General features: G+C 34.3%; 1 protein-coding gene across 2 annotated transcripts in view; it reads right to left on the reverse strand.

The window, feature by feature from the left end:
- Positions 1-14,139, reverse strand: part of LOC149560800 (NAD(P)-binding Rossmann-fold superfamily protein) — a 202,695-nt gene that overhangs the window by 129,740 nt on the left and 58,816 nt on the right. For both annotated transcript variants that reach the window (XM_089824822.1, XM_089824823.1), the window contains exons 3-4: positions 1,334-1,415; positions 973-1,054 (exon numbers count right to left, since the gene is read on the reverse strand). In XM_089824822.1, coding sequence (XP_089680948.1) covers positions 973-1,054; positions 1,334-1,415 — 164 coding nt within the window. The remainder of the gene's footprint in view (positions 1-972; positions 1,055-1,333; positions 1,416-14,139) is intronic.

Raw genomic sequence — 14,139 nt, forward strand, 5'->3', positions numbered from 1 at the left:
ATACGCATGCAACATCTGACATTCCTCAGTGTATCAATGATCTAAAAGTGCTAAGTGCTAAGTTTTTACTAACAAATGGAAAATTGTATCTTCCATGTTTAAGGTGCCCACTTCAGGCATAATCTTCCTTTTCATCGACTTGCGGTGACATGAATGTTAACTTCCTAAACTACTTTAGCAAATATTACTTTCCTTCAGAAAGAACCTGTAGGAGGTGCTATGGGCTATATTACTATTATGGTTCTCAAGATGATGGCAGTTTAGAGCAAGGCCTAGGTGTAACAATGTCATCACCAAATTGTCAAATGCTCACTGTATCAATCAACAGGATCATTATTCCTATTTGCTACTTCCTTGTAGTTTTCTCATGTGTTGAAGTAATTTACATTAGTCCAGTGTTATAGTATGCAAATGGACATCAATACAGCCTAAGCTCATTCAGTTCCAGTGATCTCATTAACTTCATGCATAAAAATGCAGTTACTGTTCTATAAAAGGCTTACAGAAGTACGATGTTTTTAGATGCAGCATGATTATTTATCTCCTCTGCACATGCAGTAGTTATCAAAAATTATCAAATATCAATGGCAATTCTAACATGCTTATAAAATTTCGGAAGTAATGAAACAATTTAAAATTCAATTTATAATATTATGAAAAAACATATTATGACCCACTTAATATTGTGAAGGTACATATGGTCATATTATGGGAGCATTCAACAACTTGTATTTAATTTTTTTCCACTGAAAAGAATATGATTTGACCACAATGCCAGAGACTTGGAGAGTAAATTGTGATGAGACAGGCAACAAAAAAAGCATATCCCCATCTATTAGGATATTCTATTGAACAAAAGAAATACTGTTCCCTATAGCAGAAAGTGCTGCATACAATGTGCAAGATTATTTTCTCATACCAACAGAAGGGCTTATGCATTTTGGCAATCTAATGAAACAAAACCATACTTACTCGTTGATGACAAGTACCCTAACCAGGAAATATTTCCATTCAATATGGCCTGCTGTACTATTTGTCCAAGTTGAGATATTACCTGCCACATATCATGTGTAATTGACACAAAAGTATGCAAGTCCACAAATTTCAATAATTTCAGAATAGACTAGAGTATTCAATGTTTCCTAATTAATGAAAATACTAATTTCCAAGACATTCTGACATCTTTCCATTTTTGGGGGGAGAGCGTATTGAAATGCTGACTGGTTATCTTTAAGCCAAAATTACTTATATTACACACCTTGAGTCACAATTAGTGCAACAAAGCATAATAAATTTAATGACATAAACAGAAGACTTCAGGATATGTTCTGACCAGATCTTTCCTAAAATCAGTGTTTGGAGGGATGGAATTGATGATGTGGGTTGCATCATAGAGGGCTTCCAAACCAGCTAGTCTGCAATTAAATTCATTTTCAATGTGTGTTTTAGAAAGCCAAGAAGAAAGAATTTTGAAAAGAGTAATCAAATGAAAAGAAGTATCACTTGTCTTTCAAACACCCAGCTGGATATGCAGAATATAGGCCATACTGATTCTAGAAATTGAGGATTCTTCTGCAAACCAAGTGATGTATAGTGAAGACAGAAATGAGAAATGAATTGTAAAAAACATTAATCATAGCTAAAAATGTTTATCAAAGGATTCTATGGTTAACAAAATTAAAAATAAGAGGAAATTATTTATGATTATCAAGCTTAAAACCAACTACAAATTATTTTTAGGACAGAGAAAACTGAAGCACACATTGTCATCTGTCAGATATATTTAAATGGAAGCAACAATTCCAAACTGTCTCAAAATAAATATTTTATTTCGAGGTTGTGTCTCATAAGGAAAAAAGGAACAGATGGGTGAATTCAATTCTAAAATCTTGAACTTAAAATTTCAAATATATCTACTTTGACTACATTTGGAGTTCTTTTATTTATTAAGTAAAGACTACTCCCATAAAATAGTCGTCATGATGACTTGAGCATGAGTGTGCTCCAACTAGTGGAAAATTGCACAGAAAAATGTTTCTAAAAAAATACCTCTCAAATTCATGTTGATGAATTAAACATAAGGAGTAGCTCCAGGTTTAATTTGGTTAATGATAAACGAGATTAAAGGCAACAAGGTCTCAAATATTTCAATCTATTCAAAATGTAGTTCAAAATTTCTACTAAAAAACAATCCTTAACAGAATCTTTAAAAAACAACAATAGGCAAAAGAGAGGGCTACATAAGATGCCATGGTGCTTCTTGTTTCTGATGTCAGCTTCGTAACCATGAATTTTCATGCAACATTGTAGCCTATGTACTTAAAGGAAAAATTTTCGCAGTATGAGTCATTTTTCAAAAAAAACTATCGGCATGGTGTTTGATGGCAATAGGCTAAAGTTTTCTCTCCTCTTTGTCATGATTTGTCATTTTAAAGTTAGTACGTTCCTACCCATTGCAAATCCAAAGCTTTTCCATTCCATTGTAGGTTATTGCCTTATATGCTTGTGAATCGGAATTTTGTTCTCGAACTTCATATGCAGCTTGGACCTGAAGTCTCATTATACACTATTAAGGCAAGTTAAGTCCACTTGTAGTTGGGATTATAAGTCCCAACCACAATTAGGGTGCATTTATTGTTTATGAAACCGATTTTGGTTTGTTTTTATTATCTTTTCCTTGATATTTAAACTCATTTTGAGTTTTGTCTTAAATCTTTTTGGCATGTCCATCATTGCTTGAAGCCCCTATGTAAAGCATTTTGTGTTTGTGGAAGTGAAAACAAGCCATCAGTTAACTGATTTGCTGCGCTATTATATAGTACGGCAATGTTTCCCCTATAAATTAGGGCACCCACTTTGAGTTTTCAAACAAAAATGGATGATATGTTAATGAGATTTCTAATTTGTTAGCTGAAAAAATTGTAAGTCACTAAGACCACAACTTACAAAATTGTGACTTTAGGCAACGGTGTACTGAGATAAATCTCTCCTCTCAACAATAGGGGAGGCTACCTTCTTACCATAGATGGCTACAACAGAAACCTAATTGAAATTAACAAGTGGGTGGTTAATTAAGAAACTCCTCTTTTTTCAGAAATGATTATATGGTAAAAACAACTACTTGCAATTTAAGAAAAGGTACCTACTGCTACAGTAAGACTAGTGGCTCAATAGTTGACGTAAGAAAAACTCCTCAAACAGTAGTTATAATTATATTTGGTTGATTGACAATAAGAGCCCAAAGTCTCGTAGGATCAATCCATTTTGTTGAGAAAAGTGAATAAATAACAAGGCGCAAAGTCTCTTGCCAACTATCCAAGTTAAAATAATATACTTGAAATTAAAACACAAAGTCGTTAGTTCCAAGAATTTGCAGCCACTATCAAACTATAACAATTTTCTTTTTGGAAGCTCAAAGTCTTCAAAAAACCAAATCAAACTCTCAAATGCTTCACACGAATAAACTATAAACTGAATCAAAAATAATTGATCAATGCAACTTAAGAATACAAAGAGCAACTTCAAGCTTCACAACCCAAAGTTTGAGGAAAATCGTTTCTTTATTCAATTCATAAAATTTTGTATCTAGAAACACAGGTTTCAAGCTACAAGCACTTCAACATAGTCTCCTTGCATAAAAAAAAGATGATTATTTACAATTACTCTCCTTTATATAGGAAAAGAAGAGAGGGAGGTGGAGAGAAAAAGGGAAACCCTCGACCACCTTGACTTATAAAACAAACTCCTAACTAACTTTGACTTATTCTAAGTTGCATGCCTAATATTGTTACAACTTGATTACATGGAGCGTGTGTACAGGTGTATATTTCCTGTATTTACAAAGAACATTGCTTCTACATGTAATTTTCCAAGAAATACTCGTATTTCTAAAAAGTATCAGAAAGAAGAACCCTAGGCAATTATAAAAGATTTTCACATGTCCATGAATTCTCCAGAATTTGTACAATGACTCTTGTAGAATTGTTGCATCTAGTTCTCTTGTGCTCTGTGCAACTGCTAACTTACAAATAACGTTTGTGTTCTCTCAAGTAACACTGTCACATTCTTTTATTTTATTTTGTATACCATGAAGTGAAAATCTATATCTCGCAAGATTATCAATCTATCCAAAATCAAAGTTTTTCGCCCAAGCTGTAGGTGAATAACTTCCTCAAATTTTGTTATGAAAACCCCCTAATCAATTATAATGTACTTATCTGGTACCTCCCTCTATAGCTGTCAAACCTTAACAAATGTCTCATCACTTGGTGTAGTGAGGAACCAAGTTAGACCATACAGATCATATGGATGTACGAGAAGAGGGGCATGGAAATGCATGGCAGGGTCTCTACTCCCTATGTTGTGCCCAATGAAGTGTACGGTAGAATGTCGTATGGATAGGCAGTTACTATTGTCATGCATTTTGTCACAACAAAATGTTGGTAACAGCATGAAACTTATTCAAGCTAGTTTCACGTTTCTCTAAGCTTGGATTTGATATTCAATTGTTTAATGTTGATCAATTGATCCATTTCAATTCGTATATCAAATCATTTTATTGAAGCCCTTCGTCGAGTCTTTTCCATTTTGTTTTTTGTCGAGCCTATGCTTGATTTTTGAGGCCGTCATCATCCTTTTCTAAGTTTTTGAGTGTTTGTTCATTAGTTCTTAGTCCTTTTCTTTTTCTCATGTCATGCCTTTCAGTTTTCCCTTTTATTTGGTCTAACCTAAAGCTCAATCAGAGTTGTCAGTCAAGAGATATGCTCGTTTTAGTGCCTCAAAAGTGGACCTTTTTGGTGCAACAGCACGAATCAAAAATATGATGTTATATTTTTAATTTGACTTTCACTTTTTGATAAATATAACTTAAATTCACTTTTTGTTATGTTTAAATTACTTTAACTTTAAATGTTTCACTTTAAGTGACTATAGTGCACTTTATGTTATAATTTTAAGTTGAGTTACTTTTTAATTTTTCACTTAAAGTGACTATATAACTATATAGTTGTAGTGTAATTTTTGATTTTTAAATCAATGGCTTATTTAAATGTTACTTTTTCAATGATGTTTATATGTTATATTTTTAAATATGATAGATAAATATTGTTTGTGACCCATTTAGTATCAATTTTACAAATTTAAGTGGATTAAATTATTTTAAGTTATCGAAAGTGAACATTTTATATGCAATTACATGTAAAATCCATCAAAAGGTTATCGAACGTGTTTTGATGTCATTGCATCAAAAGTTAAGTTTTTATGTCTTTGCATCCAAAATTTGAGATGTAAATAAAATGTGTAATTGCATCTAAAAGGTCCGATTTTGATTGCTTGCACATTTTAAAACATGTCATTGACTCAAAAAAGTCTGATTTGCCTTGTTTGCACATTTTAAAATATGTTATTGACTCTAAGAGGTCTGATTTTAAACTAAAGGATGTTTTAATATGTGTATTGGCCTCCAAAAAGTCCAATTTTGAAGAAATACATGTCTTTGCCCTGCAAGAACCCGATTTTGTTCATAAATAGAGATTTTTTTGATGGATTTGCATGAGATTTTCTCCAATAAGGTCGTTTTTGCTTGGCAATGGATTTTATAACATCAAAAATGGATTCATCTTGTTAAAAGAGATTTTTCTAACCTCTATCACAGGGCACGTTTTTGGAAAAAAATTCAAAAAACATCATTTTTGGCTCGAGTTTTGGCCCAAAGAGGAATCGATTTGGCTTTTCAAGTGTTTTACATTACATTGTGACTCAAGTTTTGGTGTTTAAAAGCCAAAACGTTTTTGTTTCATGCCTTTTATGAATCACTTTTTTACTTAAAATGCCCGAAAAATTGGGGTTCTAATCCACTTTTATGCGTTTTGAAGCCACTTTTTTGCATTTTGATCCATGTATATGCATTTGGGGAAGTTATTTTGCATTCACAAGTCAAAAAAGACTCAAAAACATGCATCTTTCGGCCATGTTATTGCAAAAACGGCCCAGATTTTTGCATTAAAAAGTCATGTTTTTGTTTAAAAAACTCAAAAAATGGCATTTCAGCCCATACATTTGGATCAAGAGGGGTCGTTTTTTAGTTTTAATGCGTGCTCTTGTCTTTGAAGACCACGTTTTTGGCCTTCTTATGTCAAATTTGACCATTGAATGTCCATTACATGCAATTGCCAAAAAAGTCAAAGTTGTTTGAAAATTTGGATTTAAGGGAGAATTGGTCTTCAAGTCTATAAAACTTGCTCTTTTGGCTCCTTAATCTTCATGTAAGTGGACCCTTCCTTTCTTGCTATTTAATTTGTGCTTACCTTGCTGATTTTATGCACATAATTGCTTGATGATTTCCACTCATTGAAATTCATGACATAGAAAGTGCATTTTTCCTTTAAAAATGAAGAATTTGTTAATTTTCATGTTTTTAGTTCTTTCCCAAGTTCCAATTTCGAAGCTTTGTCTCGAAGCAATTGTGATAGAGCAAATTAAAAGCTTTGACTATAATTTGTTCCTATTGTCTTTGATTCATGTTATTATTGTGTGTTCAATAATAGAACATAGTGATTTAAGAAGCAATCGGAGCCGAAGCTTTGACTGGCAGTGGTTGTGGGAATATATAGCTAGAAGCTTTGTCTGTAGCTTATACTTCTTTCTTAATTCGCAAAGTACTTAAGTTATTCTTACTTTTAAGAGTCTTTGTGCCCTAATTGTAAAACTTTTCATATAGAAGTATGACCGGACATAGAGCCAAACTGGTACATTTTTAGCTAGCCTTTGAGTTAGTAAAGTTTATCGATATCATTATGTCTAGCTCTTGATAGAAGTGTACTTAGAGATTCACCCTACCCATTACTCACTCCATGAGTAAGTGGATTCTTTCTTGAAAGATAAGAATAAAGGATATTGGTAGCACCCATTTTATAAAATCTCTTGACTTCTTGCTTACCTTGAGTTGATCCAAGGAACGGTGAGAAGGGGGAGCCTTCCCTTTAAGGTAAGAGAGACTCTATCTCACACGTTGTGGTTGGTCATCCTATTTTGCAACTGAATTTTTAACCAAAACTGTAGATTGAAAAATATCCACCCAACAATTTTTCGGCGACTCTACTAGGGATACGATGCGCATTTGAGAGCCTCATGCTTTCATTTGAAGCATACTCATGTCCTTTTTCATTGTAATTGTTTCATGCATTTACCAAGGACATGTAAAAGGCCCAAGGTCCTTGTGGAAATGCTTTTGGACCCTTGAATCTAGCTCCGCCTCTGCATGATCTTCCTGATGGCTCACGAAAGAACTTTCCTAAATTCTTTGGTGATGATGAACAACATCGTGATGACCATATTGTTGCGTTCTACATTGCATGCGGTGTTCATGCTATTGAATATGAGGACATGTTTGTAAGGTTCATGGAAACTCTACAAGGTGTGGCTGTTGATTGGTTTTACCATTTATCACCACGTACTATCACAAATTGGGCTACCCTCATAGCCAAGTTTGAAGAAAGGTTCAAGCCTCCTAAAGATGCTCATGCATTATTGGTCCAACTTGCTCAGCTGAAGAAATCATCTCATGTAACTATGCGTGAATTTGTTGCTCATTTCAACAAATTGAAACGAAGAATTCCAATTGTTGCTCAACCTACAACTGCCAATTTGAAGTGTTTCTTTGTCAATGCTCAAATTCCCGAAATCAGTTTTCTATTAAGAAGAGAAGTGTTGACTACTCTTGTAGCTACACAAACATTGGCTATTGAAATTGAAGATGATCTTATTCTTGCTAGAACAATAAGAATTGAAGCAAATGGGTTTGAAGAAAGTTATTATTCTTCTAATTCATTTTCTTCCAATATAAAGGTGGATCCTGCGGTGTAGAGATTAGCAAATGAGATACTTGCCCTCAAAAAGCAAATAGCTCAAGGCACGTTCTTTGTTCCTCATGAAGATGTACCAAGGAGGCCTCTTCCAACTATTCCTAATAGTTCTCTTGTTGGGAATCAACAAAAGTTAGCTTCACCATCTAAGAAGCTTGCAATTGAAGCACCCTTACCAAAGATAGCAATGACGCATCATGTACCTAAAGCTAGTGATCTTGCTATTCTCTTCTAGGAAAAGGAAGAAGACATAGCTGGCGACTCATATCTAGTGTATGCAGTCTCAGAAGGCCCATGATGAAAAGATGAGGAAGGAAAAAATTTCTTCCAAGATTCAAGATGGTCGTGTCATAAAAGTTGACATGCAAGCAAGTTCAAATCAAGCTGAAGATGATGTATTCGTGTCTCAAGGCCATAAAGTTGGGAACACTTTGCATAAATGTTCTATCCTGGAGTTTGATAAGGAATTTCTCATAAACAATAAAGACTTTCCCAAGTCAAAAGTTTGTGAGCAATATGCTGAGGCAGACAGTGCAATCATGTCATCACTGAAATCACATGAGCATGTTTTTCTTGATCATTTTAAGGTGTTGGTGATTGATGAGTCAATTAAGCAAGTTGCAATTGACATGAAGAGTTCAAAATTTGTTCGATCAAGGGGATGTCCAATCCGACATCTTGCTTGGTTGGAGACTAATGGAAAGTTAGAGATTCCACATGTACCTGAACATGAAAATATTATCAAAGAAGATGTCAAAAAAGAGTGTTCAGTTCTGAAGGAGCAAGTTCAATTCATGAACCTTTCTTGGAGCAGCAGTACACATCATTCATCTCAAAAAGGTGAACTCTTCCGTCTCTTCCAAGAGGAGTTACATCAGGCCTTGACATAATTGCTCTAGTTGTTCGTGTTTCATCTCTATGAAGTTGCATATGAACATGCAAGGTACTGCAAGCTACTGAAAAAAAAGGTAGCTATTTTGTCAAACCCGTAAATGGTTTCATCTAAAATTTGCATTTTTTGTTAGTTTTAATTCAGTAGGTTTTTTTTTGTTTATAATAAGTACGCTTGCACATTTTTGTTTTCTTAGATTTGCTTTGCTTTAGTCGCATTAGATTTCTTTATGTTTTTGTCGCCTGAATCTATAGCCCAATGGAGTGGATAAAGGCACTTAGAAAGCTGGATTCTATGTCACTCTTTGTATCCAAGAACAAATGAGTAACATTCCCCAAAGAGAGCCAACTATTGTCATGCATTTTGTCACTACAAAATGTTGGTAATAGCAAGAAACGTTTTCAAGCTAGTTTCTCGTTTCTCTAAGCTTGAATTTGATATTCAATTCTTTAATGTTGATCAATTGATCTATTTCGATTCATATATCAAATCATTTTATTGAAGGCCTTTGTCAAGTCTTTTTCGTTTTCCTTTCTGTCAAGCCTATGCTTGATTTTTGAGGCCTTCATTGTCCTTTTCTTTGCTTTTGAGTGTGTTAGATTTTTATCCTTTGGTTTTGCTCATTCATGTCATGCCTTTCAGTTTTCCCATTGATTCAGTCAAACTTAGAGCTCAATCGGAGTTGTCAGTCAAGAGATATGCCCGTTTTAGTGCCTCAAAAGTGGACCTTTTTAGTGCAATAGCACAAATTACAAAATATGATGTTATATTTTTAATTTGACTTTCACTTTTTGATAAATATAACTTAAATTCACTTTTTGTTATGTTTTTAAGTTACTTTAACTTTAAATTTTTCAGTTAAAGTGACTATATTGCACTTCATGTTATAATTTTAAGTTGAGTTACTTTTTAATTTTTCACTTGAAGTGACTATATAACTATATAGTTCCAGTTTAATTTTTTATTTTTAAATCAAATGCTTATTTTAATGTTACATTTTAAATAATGTTTATATGTTATATTTTTAAATATGATAGATAAATATTGTTTATGACTCATTTAGTAACATTTTTATAAATTTAAGTGGATTAAATTATTTTAAGTTATCAAAAGTGGACATTTTATATGCAATTACATGTAAAATCCATCAAAAGTGAAAAAATTTCATGTCACTACAAATAAAGTTCAACTTGGTGGACTTTTTTGATGTCATTACATCAAAAAGTTATCAAAGGTGGACCCTTTTGATGTCACTGCATCAAAAGTTAAGTTTTTTTGTCTTTGCATCCAAAATGTGAGATGTAACTTAAAATGTGTAATTGCATCTAAAAGGTTCGATTTTGATGACTTGCACATTTTAAAACATGGCATTGACCCAAAAAGGTCTGATTTGTCTTCTTTGCACATTTTCAAATATGTTATTGACTCTAAAAGGTTCAATTTTAAGCTAAAGCATGTTCTAATGTGTATTGGCCTCGAAAAACTTCGATTTTGAAAATGATCATAAATGGAGATTTTCTTGATGGATTTGCATGAGATTTTCTACAATAGGATCGTTTTTGCTCAGCAATAGATTTTGTAACATTAAAAATGGATTTATCTTGCTAAAAGACGTTTTCCTGAGCTCTATCCAAGGGCACGTTTTTGGAAAAAAATTCAAAAAACATCATTTTTGGCTCAAGTTTTGGCCCAAAGAGGAATCGATTTGGCTTTTCAAGTGTTTTACATTACATTGTGACTCATGTTTTGGTGTTTAAAAGCCAAAACGTTTTTTTTTCATGCCTTCTATTAATCACGTTTTTGCTCAAAATGCCCAGGAAATTGGGGTTTTAATCTACTTTTATGCCACTTTTTTGCATTTTGATCCATGTATATGCATTTAGGGAAGTCATTTTTGCATTCACAAGTCACAAATAATTCAAAAATATGCATTTTTTTGCCACGCTTTTGCAAAAACGGCCCAGATTTTTGCATTAAAAAGTCATGTTTTTGTACAAAAAACTCAAAAAATGGCATTTCAGCCCATACATTTGGATCAAGAGGGGTCGTTTTTGAGTCAAATGCATGTTCTTGTCTTTGGAGAGCACGTTTTTAGCCTTCTCATGTCAAATTTGACCATTGAATGTCCATTACATGCAAGTGTGGAAAAAGTCAAAAAGTTGTTTGAAAACCCGGATTTAAGAAAAAATTGGTCTTCAAGTCTATAAAACTTGCTATTTTGGCTCCTTAATCTTCATGTAAGTGGACTCTTTCTTTCTTGCTATTTAATTTGTGCATATCTTGCTGATTTTATGCACATAATTGCTTGATGATTGCCACTCATTGAAATTTATGCCATGGAAAGTGCATTTTTCCTTTTAAAATGAAGAATTTGTTAATTTTCATGTTTTTTGGTTCTTTCCTAAGTTCCAATTTCGAAGCTTTGTCTGGAAGCAATTGTGATAGAGAAAATTAGAAGCTTTGATTGTAATTTGTGCCTATTGTCTTTGATTTGTGTTATTATTGTGTGTTCAATAATAGAAAATAGTGATTTAAGAAGCAATCGGAAGCGAAGCTTTGACCAGAAGCGATTGTGGAAATATATAGCTAGAAGCTTTGTCTGTAGCTTATACTTCTTAATTTGCAAAATAGTTAAGTTGTTCTTACTTTTAGGAGTCTCTGTGCCCTACTTGTAAAACTTTTCATATAGAAGTACAACTGTACTTAGAGCCAAACATGTACATTTTTAGCTAGCCTTTGAGTTAGTGAAGGTTTATCGGTATCACTGTTTCCAACTCTTGATAGAAGTGTAGTTAGAGACTCACCCTACCCATTACTCGCTCCACGAGTAAGTGGATTCTTTCTTGAAAGATAAGAAGAAAGGATATTGGTAACACCCATTTTATAAAATATCTCGACTTTTTGCTTACCTTGAGTTGAACCAAGGAACGGAGAGAAGGGGGAGCCTTCCCTTTCAGGTAGGAGAGACTCTGTCTCACACACTGTGGCTGGTCATTCTATTTTATGACTGGATTTTTACCCAAAATTGTCGATTGCAAAATATCCACCCAACAGTCACCATACAATAAGGAGTCATACGATGCTAAAGGAAGTGTAGGTCGTACGACATGGATGGAGATTGTCTTATGAGGAAAGAAGGGATTGTTGTACGATAACAATGATTGCTAGTTGTATGGTGGGAGTGTATTGATGGGGTGAGATGTCTTTACAAAGGAGAGAGGTAAGGGTGTACGATGGAGGTGTGTTGCTAGGTGTACAGAGGGTGAACAATAATATTGCACATATACCATATAAATGTGAAATGTCTAATATTGATTCTCGAATTCGCACACCTACAAACAATTGAATTCCAAATACATGTAATATTTGCAAATCCAATAATCACAACACTTAAAGTTACATAGGCATCGGACAAGATCCGAGCAAATACAGAGCAATCGCCAATTGACGACGATTAGCAAATCTAGCACACGGTGAGATATCTAAGCAATCCTCCAACTGCAAAATAGGGTGGCATCAAACCACCGAAACTGCAAGGGCAAAATAGGGAAGATCTTCCACCTCTCAAACAACACACAAACTACCTTCAACCTCCAACCTCCAAAAATACAAAGCAAAATAAAATCAAATCCATAATCCATTACAATGCCAAACATCTCCTTATAAAGGCCTCCAAGAAGCATCTAGAGATTTACAAGCAAAGGCCGACAATATTATTTTATTTTATTAATTTAGGCCCCATATTTATTAATTATTAATTAATTAAAGGTCCATTATTATTTAATTTAATTCCAAGGAATAATGAATTAATTAATTATTACATTAAAACTGGGGACATTAAAAATACTTGCCGCCCATAGATTGCTTGCTCTCAAACAATCCATAATCGATCAAAAGGCCATCAGCTCCAAGGTCCCAAAGCAATTGCGGAGGTGGAATGAGTAAATTGGCATCCAACCTTTGTTGTGTCACAATGTCAACAAAATTCTGCTACGCCACTCTAATATAAACATTGTCGTGTTTGTAGTCTTGAAGATCCTGAACACTCCAACCTTGAAACTCATTGATGTAACCCTTCATGATTCCCATTTGCAGAGGATAGACTTCATACTCAAATGATGATAGCAATTGTTCCTAGAATTGATAGTAGGTAATGTCTCCACCGCTAGGTTTGTGATTCCATTTAGGTGACTCCAAATCATTACCCATATGCTCCGGAAGATTTGTAGCCTTGCTCTCCTTTCACACACTGACAAATACTATGCGGATCCACTTCTACATTGGCTTGGACGTCTTTCTATTTCAAAACTGCTATTTTTTCTTGTTCCCTTACCGCAACAATTTCTCCATCATTAACCTTATTTGAATCATTCATAATTCACTCAATCTTCTAATTTACTTGGGACCCTTTTTGTTCTCCATTTGAAGGGGCAATTAAAGTCTTTTGATTGTCCATATCCTCTAATATCCGTATGACTTCATCTTGTAGCCACTTATCAATATCCCACTTCAGCCCACAATTGAAGAGTATATTATGCTGAGACGACGGATACTTCATTTGCAACTCTATATAACCTTTCAGAGATATATCCTCCCAATTGTTAATCACCCAATCTTGCTTTATTTTCTTCAGTGACCCAGCCAAGGTGGGTGTTTCCAATGCTAGATGCTAGGCCCTAGGGGTGAAAGTTGTAGTTGTCATCATTTGCCTTGTGCTTGCGAAGAGGTTAAGTGTTTCCTTCGCTTGTTCGTAGAGCCTTTATTGACTAGTCCTTAGCTCTCTCAACATATCATTCAAACCACCGCTCAATGCCATGATTTAATCTCTAATCTGGACAGGCTAGCAAGATCACCAACTTGGATACCATTGTAATGTACCAATCTAGTTCTTCGCTCTATAGTTGTCAGACTTTAACCAATGTCTCATGATCTAATGTAACAGGTAACCAAGTTAGACCGCACGGATGGTATGGATGTACAAGAAGGGGGGCGTGGATATGCACGGCAGGGTCTTTGCTCCCTATGTCACACCTAATGAAGTGTGTGGTAGAATGTCATATGGATAGGCAGTCACCATACAGGGAGGCGTCGTATGATGTTGAAAGGAAGTATGGGTCTTACAATATGGATGGAGGTTGTCGTACAGGGAGAGGAGAAATAATTGTATGGTAACAATGATTATTAGTTGTATGGCAAGAGCGCACCGACGGGAGTGAGATGTTTGTACAGAGGAGAGAGGTAAGGGTGTACGATGGAGATGTGTTTCCAGTGTACAGAGAGTGAACAATAATATTGTGCATATACCATATAGATGTGAAATGCCTAATATTGATTCATAAATTCACACACCTGTAGACAATGGAATTCCAAATAAAGTAATATTTG

The sequence above is a fragment of the Cupressus sempervirens genome, chromosome 4, assembly GCF_028749045.1.
Source record: "Cupressus sempervirens isolate cs-2001-9-10 chromosome 4, ASM2874904v1, whole genome shotgun sequence".
Taxonomy (NCBI): Eukaryota; Viridiplantae; Streptophyta; class Pinopsida; order Cupressales; family Cupressaceae; genus Cupressus; species Cupressus sempervirens.